General features: G+C 45.9%; 1 protein-coding gene across 1 annotated transcript in view; it reads right to left on the bottom strand.

The window, feature by feature from the left end:
* Positions 1-12,879, bottom strand: part of STAG3 (STAG3 cohesin complex component) — a 1,294,449-nt gene that overhangs the window by 984,475 nt on the left and 297,095 nt on the right. The window contains exon 6 of the mRNA XM_086945989.1: positions 6,752-6,848. Within this exon, the coding sequence (XP_086802115.1) occupies positions 6,752-6,848 (97 nt within the window). The remainder of the gene's footprint in view (positions 1-6,751; positions 6,849-12,879) is intronic.

Genomic DNA, 12,879 nt, shown 5'->3' with positions numbered 1-12,879 from the left:
GGGCGTAGGTTGGAAAGGGTAGTAGGATCGGCTAGGGCCTTTTTTTGGAGTGGCTTAACCGCTGCCAATTTCCAATCGTTAGGGATACTTGCTGTTGCTAGAGAGGAATTGATGATACTGTTAATCATAGGATTAACCATCTCTATTAAATGATGCAACACCGGAGGGGGGCAGGGATCAAAAGGGGAACCCGATTTGCTGGCTAAAATGGCTTTAGCAGTTTCCTCCAAGGGTACTGGGGCGAACTCATCAAGACGGAGGGGGGAAGTCGTCTTCACTATCTCTTCATCGTCCATTGATGCAGTGATTCCCGATGGAAAGGTCTTAGTGATGGTCAGGATTTTGTTATCGAAATAGTCAGATATTGCATTACAGAGATCTTGCGATGGAGGAATCTCTTGCGATAGAGCTGAAGGATTCATGAAATCCTTAACAATCCTAAAGATTGCTTTTTGTTCTTGGCCTGCTAAAGAAATGGCCTGTAGATAGTGAGATTTTTTTGCTAATTTTATTCCTGCATGATACTTCCGTCTCGCTGCTATATAGGTGTTACGTGCAGCGGTGTCGTAATTACGACGCCACCTCCGTTCTAGTGTTTTCACTTCGCCTAATTCAGACTTAAGATCTGGTGTAAACCAAGGGGCATTTTATTTCTTGTTCCTAGGATTAGAATTCTCATTACTAGGTGGTTTGAGCAGCGTGCCCGCTCCAGCAATCCAATCACAGAAGATCTGATAGTCTGAAGAGGTACAGTCAAGCAAGGGCTGGTAACCTATCTTTAAGTTTTTCGACAATGTCAGGTCTCCTGGCTAATGACTTTCAGTCCGGAATGGATTTCGTGTGGGGTTTCTCCTTATATTTCGAGGGGTTTATTGTGGGTTTCCGGGTCCCAACTATGAAAAAAGGAATTAAAAAATGGTCTGTCCATACCGGAGGACAGGGGGATTTAGCTGTCAGACTGGAGAAGTTGGAACAGATACAATCTAGTAGATGTCCTGCCTGGTGGGTGGGTTCCCTATTCACCAGAGTAAGGCCCAACACTTCAGTTGTGTCCAGGAAACAGCAAACTCCAGGATCATTTGGGGCCTCGAGATGCAGGTTGAGATCACCTAACACCGTGAAATTAGAAAACCTGAGAGTTAGATCACTCAGCACGTCGCCTACAGAATCCAAAAATATAGAAGAAGGGCCCAGGGGACGATAAATAAGGGCTCCAGAAAATACAAGGGAGTCATGGATTGCTAGGGAGAAAGCCAGTGCTTCTGACTCTTTTATTTCCGTCAGTTCTTCTATGGAGCATTTGAGGGTGTTTCGATATATGATTGCAAGACCCCCTCCCCGTTGTTCATGTCTATCCAAACGTTGGATGAGAAAGTCATGTGGTAGGGCTATGGCTAGGGCAGGATTACACCACGGCTTCAGCCACGTTTCTGTGATAAAAAGACAGTCCAACTGCGATTCAGTGATAAGATCATAAACATTCTGAGCATTTTTTACTAAGGAGCGTGCATTAATTAGCCCGCCCCGAAGTAGGGTGGCGTCAGTGGGTGTATCAATTGGCAGTTCGGGACTTAGAGTCTGGTGACAGTGGGCACAACAGACCGGGTCATACCAGTTATGCGGGACTAAGGAGCGATGACAAGGGGCTTGAGGACCGCGAAATGATAATAAAAAATCATGTGACATACTTGAGTCAGGAGGTACCGTGAAACAGTAAAAGAAATGCACAGCGTCTCCCGCCTCTCACGCATCCTTAGCGCTGACGGGCGCAGACGGGCAGACTCTGGCTTGACTCAGGCGAGAGTCAGGCGCTTCCGCTGCGCGTCTCCGCTGCGCGTGGGGGTGTGAGCTTTAAATACAGGCTCACCTGGTGTCCAAGCTGAGCACTAGAGCGCTCAGACAAGTGGCACGATGGAGATCAAAACCAGCCCCAAGATGGCGGCAGGGCGCCTCGAGTGACACTGGAAAACACAGAGTAATCCGCTCTACAAGCGGTGGGGGCACAATTTAACGTGCAGGTATGTGGGCACACTGATTATTAATAAAACCACTGGTTAATAAATGAAGAAAACGAAAATAGTAAAATGCGGTAAATTTTAAAAATAGTAATAGCGCTGCGCGCCTAAACACACGCTTGCACTGATGCGCGTCCTGAAATAAGGCACAGCTTTCCCTAAGGTCGAGCAACGCTAGGTGCTCGCCTTAAATACAGGCTCACCTGGTGTCCAAGCTGAGCACTAGAGCGCTCAGCTCTAGTGAATCGCAGAGAATGTGTGTAGGACGGGTACATGAAAATTCATGTCTAGCAAGTCCAAGAAAGCCATCCATCCTACTGGATCCAGAGCAGAAAGAATCTCAGCCAGGGTGTGCATCTTGAAATATTCTTCCAGAAGAAAGGCAGTCAATGGGCAGAGTCCCAGTAGAGGCTTGAGGCTCACTTCTTTCTTCAGTAAGATAAGTAGCGTGACTAACACCCCTCCTTCCTTACAAATGGGTAGGCACCCTTGCCCAGAAGAAGATCACTTATTGCAGTAGGGCTGCCGAATGTTCTGCTGTCAGTTGCTATGATGTCTGGGACAGACAGGGAAAGGAAGTGAAAAGCAGGGTGTAGCCCCTTCGAATGGTTTCAAAGATCAATCTGCCCCAAGTGGACGTTCTCCAGCCGGTGATTAAATGCTTTTTGCTTCCCGTCTCCAGATTACCATGGGCTGTGAGGGCAAGTGAAAGTGGCTTAGCTGTAGCAGGGGAGGAAATGGCGGATAAGGCCTGTTCATGTTGGTGCTATTGGCCTTGGCTGCCGCCAGGACCTCAGACCCAAAAGGACTTGGCCTGCTGCTCAGTTTAGCAAGGATTGTATAGTACATAATCTCATCCCCTGGAATAACCCCTAAACGTCATGTACTATTGCAACTGCTTGCCACTGGATTGCACCAAGGCTTGGATATACATAAATCATATGACCCCCAAATAAGCCTTCTCTCTAAACTATATGGACTCAAAGGCCATATTCATAAGGGACACCTGTACAACCAAACCAGAAATCCCAATTGACTCCATTCTTACATGTCTGGTAAGTATTACATTGTTGCCAATTACTCTGCCCACACAGATCATGGAATCCAATCCTGCCCACAAGGCATACTTCACAGAGTTCTGGTTATCATGTATTGCCTGGGCCAGTGAGGCCCGAGGTATTCAGTGACAGCCGGCAAAATGTTTCTGGCGATGTCGCATAAAGCAAGGGTGTACCTGTCCAAAAGACACACCACTTTCAAGGGTCTTAAGACCAAACAGGCAGAAGATAATCGTTTTCCCCTGATGGCATCAATGCATTTCAACTCTATTCAGATGAATGATCAGAAAGGCATTAGGATTGACTTTAATCATCGAAGACCATACTACAAGCCTGTCAGGCAAAGGGGGCCTAGTCTCGAAAATGAAGGTCACTTGGGGTCAGCCTATGGTGACTTAACATGTTGACTGACTGTAGGGCCCAACCATGGCTTTAATCGAGCATCGATAAAGGCGGCCTAATGTCAGGGGGTAATGGGCCGAAAGAAGATGGACCTGGTTGAAAAGACTCAGTTAACAAGTTTGTCTTTGTTTCAATGGTATGAAACTGTAAATCAAGCCCTTCTATCAATCAATCAGTAATTTGTAAAGCGCACTACTTACCGGTAAGGGTTTCTAGGCACTGGGGAGTGCGGGGGAAGTGTGTGTGTGGGGGGGGGGGGGGGGGGGGGGGGGGGGGGGAAGAGAGCTGCTGCTACTGGTCGAAAAGCCAGGTCTTGAGTCGTCTCCTGAAAGTAAGCAGGTCTTCGGTTTGTCGTAGGTTGAGGGGGAGGGTGTTCCAGGTCTTGGCGGCGTGGTGGGAGAAGGACATGCCTCCAGAAGTGGTTCTACGAATGCGCGTGACCGAGGCCAGGGCGTGTTTAGCCGAGCGGAGTTTCCTGTTGGGTACGTAGAAGGAGAGTGGACTGTTGAGATAGGCTGGGCCGGTTTTGTGGAGTGCCTTGTGTAGGTGGATAAGGAGCTTGAAGGAGATTCTTCTGTCGACGGGGAGCCAGTGCAGGTTCCCCAGGTGGGGGATGATGTGGTCGTGGCGCGGGACGTCGAGGATCAGGTGTGCAGAGGCGTTCTGGATTCTTTGCAGTCTGTTGATGAGCTTGGACAGGGCTCCGGCGTAGAGGCAGTTTCCGTAGTCGAGTCTGCTGCTGACTAGGGCCTGGGTGACTATTTTCCTCGTGTCTGTCGGGATCCATCTGTAGATCTTGCGGAGCATACGGAGGGTGTTGAAGCAGGTAGAGGAGACTGCGTTGACTTGTTTGGTCATGGTGAGTTTCGAGTCGAGGAGGACTCCCAGGTTGCGTGCGTGGTTGGTAGGAGCCGGGGGTGTCCCCAGTGATGCGGGCCACCAGGAGTCGTCCCATGCTGAGGGGTTGGGCCCGAAGATGAGGATCTCCATCTTGTGTGAGTTCAGCTTAAGTCGGCTTTCCTTCATCCAGTCGGCAACAGCCTTCATTCCCTGGTGGAGGTTGGATTTGGCGGTGGGGGGGGGGGGGGTCCTTGGTGAGGGAAAGGATCAGCTGGGTGTCGTCGGCGTAGGAGATTATGTTGAGGTCGTGCTGTCGGGCGATGCATGCGAGTGGAGCCATGTAGACGTTGAACAGCGTCGGGCTGAGGGAGGATCCCTGTGGGACGCTGCAGATGATTCCGGAGGCTTCGGACCGGAACGGGGGGGGGAGGCGGACTCTGAGTTCTGCCGGAGAGGAAGGACTCGGAGACTTCAGCTGCCCTTTGAACAACTACTACCCTTGGCACAACTACTATACTTTCTTAGATGATGGTCAAGGAGGACTTAGTCTTTAGCCCATTGCCATTTCTTTAAGTTCATGTAAAGCCCATCATCAGAATAATTAGATGGAGGATGTCGGCCACCTCCTGTTCATCACCACTGTCATAGGGATCATTTTGCATAACCTGAACTGCATCAGTCAGATCCAAATGGGGCCTTCAGACTCTGAAAGCATACTGGTATCAAGGCTGAGGATTAGAGTTTGGCTGGGCCTGTAGGAATTTATTGCATGAAATAGGCCTACAGCCAAAGTCAATGAAAACTTGGGGGGAATTCTGAAGACTGGATCGGGTCCGGGGCCAAGAGGGTCCACTTCAGGACCTTCACAGAAGGGAATGGCAAGGATCCTGGGGTAGAAGTGGAACCATGTACTAGTGTCAAAATGGGCTGGGTCCAATGAGGTCAATTGGCACTAAGGGAGGGCCCACATGTGAATGTCCAACTGGACCACCTTGAGGCTCTATAGGGTCCTGAAGGCACGTTCGAGAATAATATGAAAGAGCTGCAGCATGGTTTCTTTGAATGCCACAATTTGCTGCAGGAGGACGTCAAACTGGGAAATGCAGGGCATAAGAGGGAAGCAATGGGAACAGATCAGTCTGAGGATAATTGTGAGGTACAGCCCTTTTAACAATGCTGTTGCAACTTCTTGGTGGATTTCGAGAGGTGAGAGGCTTATGGAGCATATTCAACTTCGAGTAACTTGAAGACTGAGTGGGAACATGACTGAGCAGGAAAGACTCATTGAATGGGATCAGGAAGAGCTCCAAAACTTGCAGCTGGATATATTTTTCTTCAGCGACAGTAAGATTCGGGTCCTGTTCCTGGATTGCCTTCCTTCAGTAATGCCACAACTTGAATCAAGTTGTTTTCAGGGGAGGTATAATCTCTGCTAAGTTTCTGAAGTCGTCTGAAAACCAGCAAGATCGGAGCAAAGGTTAAGATTTGCTTTGAAAAGCACAGCAAAGAACTGACATCAGCGCATGTGGTTGGCACGTTTATACTGCTCTACTCTGTCCCTTCCGGGTCAGTAAAGAGTAGTAAGGTACTAAGTAATTAGTATGCAGGAGCATTATTGAGAATTCTCCAGATGTAGACTGCCAATATTCTGAAGTTGAGAAAGCTGCAGTTAACAGTAACAGTCAAAAGGTATGGTGGTGCGACAGATGTATTGTCAATGCTCAAGTTCTTACCACAAAGAAATGAAAAGTTTCACAATAGCACTTTGCTGCACAGGATCAAATTTAAATACTAGCTGACAGTAGCAATCGAAAAAGGAATGAAAACCATACTGCAGGACAATCACCTCTTAATCCATAATATTGTGTTTTTGTGATACACTTGTAAGGTACCTCATAGAGAAGAAGGAAAAATATTTTCTGTCACAAAAAATGGTTCAGCTAAGTGGTCGGTGAGAATTGCGTCAAACAACACTACAGTTGCACTGAAAGCAATTCAACCAATGCAAATCTAGTACCAATGTGTTAGGACACTAAAGAGAGCTGTATACCACCTTCAACAGTAGGTATCTGGCTCTGGGACAGAAGACAGCATTCCTTGTGCCTTTCAGCAAAAGTATAACAAAAAAACTAAAAGAAAATCTGGCTTTGATGGTTGGTAAAGTATAGACACTGGGTGGGCCCTCCAAATAACATTAATGTCCACAATGGACTTCCAAGCAAGATATCTAAAACGTTTTACTATATACTATGAAGGAAATTCTCAAAAAGTAAGAAAGGAAGAGCAGGACAGCAGAGTAATACATATAAAAATCTATTAGGGAAGGGTGGTAACCACAAAGTGGGAGAATCATCTCAAAAACCTAAAAGGTTGGGCAAGCAGAGTCTCATTGTGTACAACACCCCCAATTTCCCTATTAACAATTAAATATCTCACCTTTGCATCCACATGCCTGCATGATGAAATTGATCAAATCCAGAAGTCCAGTCTCTCTATCCTGCTTGTAAACATCGAGCCAATCATCGACAACGGACTGATAGGACCAAGAGAAAAGAAAAATAATCAAATACCTACAAGCAAAAGAATAGAGGGGGTCTAAAAAGTATTCAAGTATACTCATGGTTACCAAAATAGGCTGTAGAAGTAATTAAGGAAACAGAGGATCCAAAGAAAGCAAGGAAAATATTTTATATTGACTATTGTATTATAGAGTTGTTAGAGAGCTATTATTGAAATTATTACTTACATGTAACCACTGGTTTACAGCTAGTAATGTTTAATGAACAGCAGAAGGAAGCACCCCCATATAATCCCAGTACTCATGTTTCCTCCAACTACAAATTTGAGATAAAGTTTGGTCATATTTCCATGAGTGAAGCACAAACACCTCACAAAAGGCACAGCCTAAACGTTTAGTATGGATTAAGAAAAAAAGGTTAAATTCATATATGTTCTATACAAAAACACTGGAAGCAAATCATGTCAACAAAATAGGACTCCGTTTGCTTGTCAGAAAGAAGCTCGATATGTTTGAGGTTCAAAAAGGTCACTGTATTTGTACATGACAAGATCACACAGCTGGCATAGGAGCTACAATTAAACATTTTGATTCCTGCAAGTGCCTCCCTGAATACTGTACTAGGATACTCAAAACACTAATATGGATCACAGTCCACAAAATGTCAGAAAATTGTTATGGCTTAAACATGCATGAAGAGCAAGAACATGATCCTGGCTTCCCAAAACTGTTTCAGTACATCCCGTACGAACAGTTAGTGATTAGGTCAACCTGTTAGACAAAAGGTGCTTGAAAAGACTTTGTTCCTCCCATTCTAAACTCTACACTTTAGGGGAAGCCCAAAGCAGAATGTTCGCCATTAGGATGGTAAGGGACACAGAAATCGAATAACAGAGGATAAATCATAGCCTAGAGAAAAAAGAAGAAACAGGCTTGCCAGAAAATCAAAGCATGGACTCAGAGCTCTTGTAACAAAGAGATTTTTCTGTAAGGCCAAAGCAGGGGAAATTAAGGACATAACAATTTTGTTGACCCAAATAGTCTGCAAGAAAGCCAGAACTAGAGGATCCAAGGCTTGAGCCAGACAAATTACATTGCTTTTATTTATCTGAATGTGTGTGCAGGCAAATGGAAGAAGACTAAACCTAGAAAAAGGTTAAGCAAGCCATACAACTGAGAATAAGAAATACTAACCTATAATCCTAGTTCTCTTCCAGAGAAATCCTAACAGTCATAAGCAACGAGCTGTTCCACTCAACCATACGTTCCCGGAGCACTGTTTAAAAATATGCATAAATAAAACATGATTTTCCTTTTGAAAATCAAACTTTTTCATTTAATGAAGTATTTTTGCAGCCTATAAAAAGGACCACCTCAGCCAATTTGACATTTTACTTAAAAAAAAAAAATAATAATAATTGAAAGGCTGATAGTCACTATAAATAAGAGTGGCAAGAAAACCTTTCCAGAAAAGTTTTTCAAGAACAGGTAATAGATAGAAACAAGGGAAAATTTAGCTTAACAGACTGAAGCTTGAAAGGCTGGGAAAAATGCTTCCACTACGTTAAGGAATACTATTCTGCCATTATCCGTTCATGACCTGAAGGTGGCAGTTGAGCCAGTTCTACAGAGATAAAAGACCACAGCAGAATAGAGGTTCCTTTTAAGGTTTCACCTGCTGTGCTTGTGAAATCTATTGTATTTAATATACATCTGAAGAGATTTGTATTCCCCCTCCCTACTTTCCTTGCTTTTCATTGGTTCCTGTGCTTGCCACTTACTTTTCCTTCATTTCTGTTGGCTGCAACATATTTCCCTGCATTTATCAATGCATGTTCCCCATCTGCTTCTCTCAACAGTTTCTCGTAGCCGAAGTACTGTTCCCATTCACTTTTGAGGCACTATTTTTTAAGCTTTTGCTTTCACTGTGCTTGTTTTTATTTTTAAAGTGCTGCCATTTATGTTTAATCCTAGTCCATTACTGTTGGTTTCATTTTCCTTGATTTTTCCCAGCTCATGTCACAGCCCCTTTCCCCTGTAAATGCCTGCAGTGTGGACAACTGACAGGAACACTGTTATAATCAGTAAACAGCAATCTTGAACAGGCCTATTAACTCGCTAACCTCAAACATACAACAGAAGTGGACAATGTTTCTAATAAAAAGATTCACAGATGATGATACAATTCCTGGAAACTTTGCAGGTAAGCAACAAGAACACGTAAATCACCAAGATCTAGAGGTGGTAAAAGAAAATGAAAACAATTACATACAAGAAAAAGACAGCATTTGCCTTCGAAAAGTTACCGCTGTGTTGTCAGCAGAAGAAACAACAAAGATCTACGACAAAGACGGTACCCGTTTCCTAAAGGCAAAATCAGATAAGCCCACCTATGAAGCGGAAGATGTAATAAGAATATGACGGAAAGGTAGAAGGAACTGAGCACCATGACCCAAAGGCATTCTTTAAGCAATCTCCAAATACGACCCAGCCTTCTGGAGTTACTGTCTAACGAGTCTGTTCCAAGAAACAGAGCAACTAAATCAAATTCCACCTAGCTGGCAAGGCTCAATAATCGCACTGATCGACAAAGAAGGGGACGCAACATGCCCAGTACATTATAGGCCTATCGCATTACTGGACATAGAAGCAAAGTATTTTGCCTCTCTGATCCTGGAAGACCTAATTGAATGGTCAAAAAAGCTCAACTTGATCCCTATCAACCAGACAGGTTTCAGAAAAGGGATCGAGACGATCACCAATATTCTAACTCTTTCACTAATAGCCGACAAGTACAAGTTGAGAAAACAACAATTGCACCTCTGCTTTATAGATCTAAAGGCTGCATTTGACAGTGTGGACTGTCACTTCTTATGGGATAAGCTGAAAGCTTGGAATATGAAGAATACTTCTTTACTCCCATACATGGAGGAGAGCAAAGCTGGGAGAGGACTTAAGACTATCCGGAAGGGTGACCACAAACAAAGGTTTAAAACAAGGAAGCATACTGGCTCTGCACCTTTTTAATTTGTTTAGGTCGGACCTGGCCAACTGACTTGATAAGATCAACTCATCCCCGTTAACTGGGAATTGTCAAGGACAGGCAGCAGCGCAGGCTCACACACGCCACTAACCTGATGCAGGGTGTCCGGCAGAAACGACTTCTGATGCTAAGCTCTCTTCTCCCAGCCAACCACGAAACCCACAGTGGAAGCAATACATACTGTGTGCCCTCGTACCTAGCCGGGAAAGGGGAAGTGGATAAAATAATAAATGGGTAGCGATGATTCTTTGGGATCCCCCGGGAGTCTGGTCACCAAGATGCGGAAGACAGCATGGAAGGGCCCATCTAAGTGGGGAGAGTAATGAACACCGTTAATACTATAGTTCAGGTGTTTCGGGGTGTATCTGAAACAAGACCTAGGCACCTCACTTACCAGAATCATGCACCACCCAGGCCGTGTAAGAAAAAACCTCCAAGCAATCCTGCTTGATTAATAGTAGTTCAGCCAATTGTTCAGGACTGCAGCAGGCAGTAATCACAAAGAAAGGAAATGGTCGCGATTTGTTGAAAAGCACAAACCGCCTTCAGAGCTTTGCCACAAAGTGAAGCCAAGAGACTGCTAAACAACTTCACAGTAAAAAGGTCTCTGTCTCTCAATGGCAATATAGTTCATGAACCAAACATAAAGACTTTGGACTACAGCTCCCAGAATCCTTCTCCTGGGGAGCTCCAGCACAGGTTATCAGCGCAGCGCGTCTTCTGCAGTACGTTGCCTGACAGATCATAAACAAACGAATGTCCCAGTTCCGCCCTAAACTAACTAACTACAAACTAAGAACACGAAGGAAGAAAAACGAAAGTGAGCCCACTTTCGTTACAAGAGTACTTAGCCACAGAGCTCAGTCAGTCAGCAAGGCGCTGGGGGAATCACGGGTTCTTCAACAGGAAACTTCTTGCTTCTCGCTGGGATCCGGCGGGGAACACCATCCGCCACTCCGGTCGACTTGGGAATCACATTGACAAGCACCGTCCGTCTGGGTGGGAGGTGCTAATATGCCTTTTGGTCTCGTGGCACTTCCTGCTTGCCCCTTGGAATGCTGGTCATTGTAGTTCGCTCGATTCCTTCTCCTCATGTCCCCGCAGGCATACCATCTCCTAGATCGTGATAGTAGAATCCTTCCTCTACCCCCGGGCACCACAATCGCTACAGAACCCCCTCTCGAGGACTGCCGACTCGGCGGTCGACCCGGCTTACCCGGATGCAGGGCATGGAAACGGTCAACTAGCTCTGGACAGTGCAGGTTCCCCAGGGGTTCCCAGGACCGATCCTCAGGGCCATAACCTTTCCATTCCACCAAGTACTGGATTCTACCCCTCACCATACGGGAATCTAGAATGGACTGTACCTCAAATTCCTCCTGACCATCCACATCAATCGGGAGTGGGGCTACTGGTACTCTCATAGTGGGAGGGCAAGGTACCAGGAGGGAGACATGAAACACTGGATGTATCTTCCAACCCGCCGGGAGTAGGAGTCTCACTGCAACCGGGTTAATCACTTCCACTATGCTGTAGGGCCCCACATATTTAGGTGTCAGTTTGGTATGCCCTTTAATGTGGAGATTCTTGGTGGAGAGCCAGACCTTGTCTCCCACCCCATATGATGGTTCTACTCTCCTTTTCCTGTCAGCGAAGCGTTTCTGCGCGGACTGAGCATCAGCCAGGCTGTTTCGTGCGTCCAACAACACCGCTCTGAGATGGGCGTGGTGTTCGTGGATGCTAGGAACAGGGGAATGGACAGGCCACTCGAAGGGAAGTATATGTGGATGATACCCATGGAGACAAAAAAAAGGTGAACAACCCAGTGTGGAGTGCACAGCATTATTATATGCGAATTCGGCCATCCAGAGTAGCACAGTCCATTCCATATCATTCCTCAACGAGAAACAACGAAGATATTGCTCCAGGGTTTGGTTCAGGCGTTCTGTCTTGCCATCCGTCTGAGGGTGGTAGCTGGATGACAGACGGGCATCGATGTTCAGGGTGGTACATAATGCCTTCCAGAACCGGGAAGTGAACTGGGAACCCCTGTCGGTGATCAATACACAGGGAAGACCATGAGCCCTGACAATATGTTGAAGGAACACTTCTGCCAATTCCGCTGACGTGGGTACCTCCTTCAGGGGTATGAAATGGCCCATTTTCGTTAAGTGATCAACGACAACCAATATCACTGTCTTTCCATTACATGGGGGCATCTCAACGATAAAATCCATGGAGAGAGTATGCCAAGGTTGTGGAGGTATGGGCAAAGGTCTCAGTAGACCCACCGGGCGAGCATGCACAGATTTTCCTTGCGTACAGATGGCACAATTCCTCACATAAGACCGGACTTCTTCTCTCAACTGGGGCCACCAGAAGGAACGTTCCACGGTGGCAATTGTTTTGTACATTCCCATATGTCCTCCTAGGACAGAATCATGAGACCAATTCAATACTTGTTGCCTTAGGGCTTCAGTGGGAATGAATAACGCAGTATCCTGATAGGCGAGATCATCCTTCATAGTACGATGTTCCGGATCTTCTTGTATCCACTCAGGTATGTTCATATCTGCAAGGGCTATTTTAACGTCTTCAAGAAAGTCGTCCGAGGACAGGAGAGCTACCGCCCCTACAATGGTTGTTGTCTCCTGAAGGATTAAAGGTGTTTCTACCTCTTCAGTCTTCCTCTGTTCGCCATCTTCCAAACGTGAGAGAGCGTCTGCCTTTCCGTTTTGGGTTCCGGGTTTGAATTTGATTACGAAATCGTAGTCGGAAAAGAAAAGAGACCACCGTAATTGTCTGGGAGTGAGGGCCTTCGCTGTCTTCAGGAATAACAAATTCCGGTGATCCGTGTAGATCTCCACAGTATGGATCGCTCCAAGTAGATAGTGACGCCATTCCTCACATGCCCTCTTGATGGCCAAGAGTTCTTTATCCGTTATGGCATAATTCACCTCACAGGGCGTGAGCTTCTTGGAGAAGAAGGCAACAGGATGTACT

This window comes from Lissotriton vulgaris, chromosome 12 (genome assembly GCF_964263255.1).
Source record: "Lissotriton vulgaris chromosome 12, aLisVul1.2, whole genome shotgun sequence".
Lineage (NCBI taxonomy): Eukaryota > Metazoa > Chordata > Amphibia > Caudata > Salamandridae > Lissotriton > Lissotriton vulgaris.
Note: the sequence above shows the minus strand (reverse complement) of the source record. Positions and strands in the feature narration are given on the sequence as shown.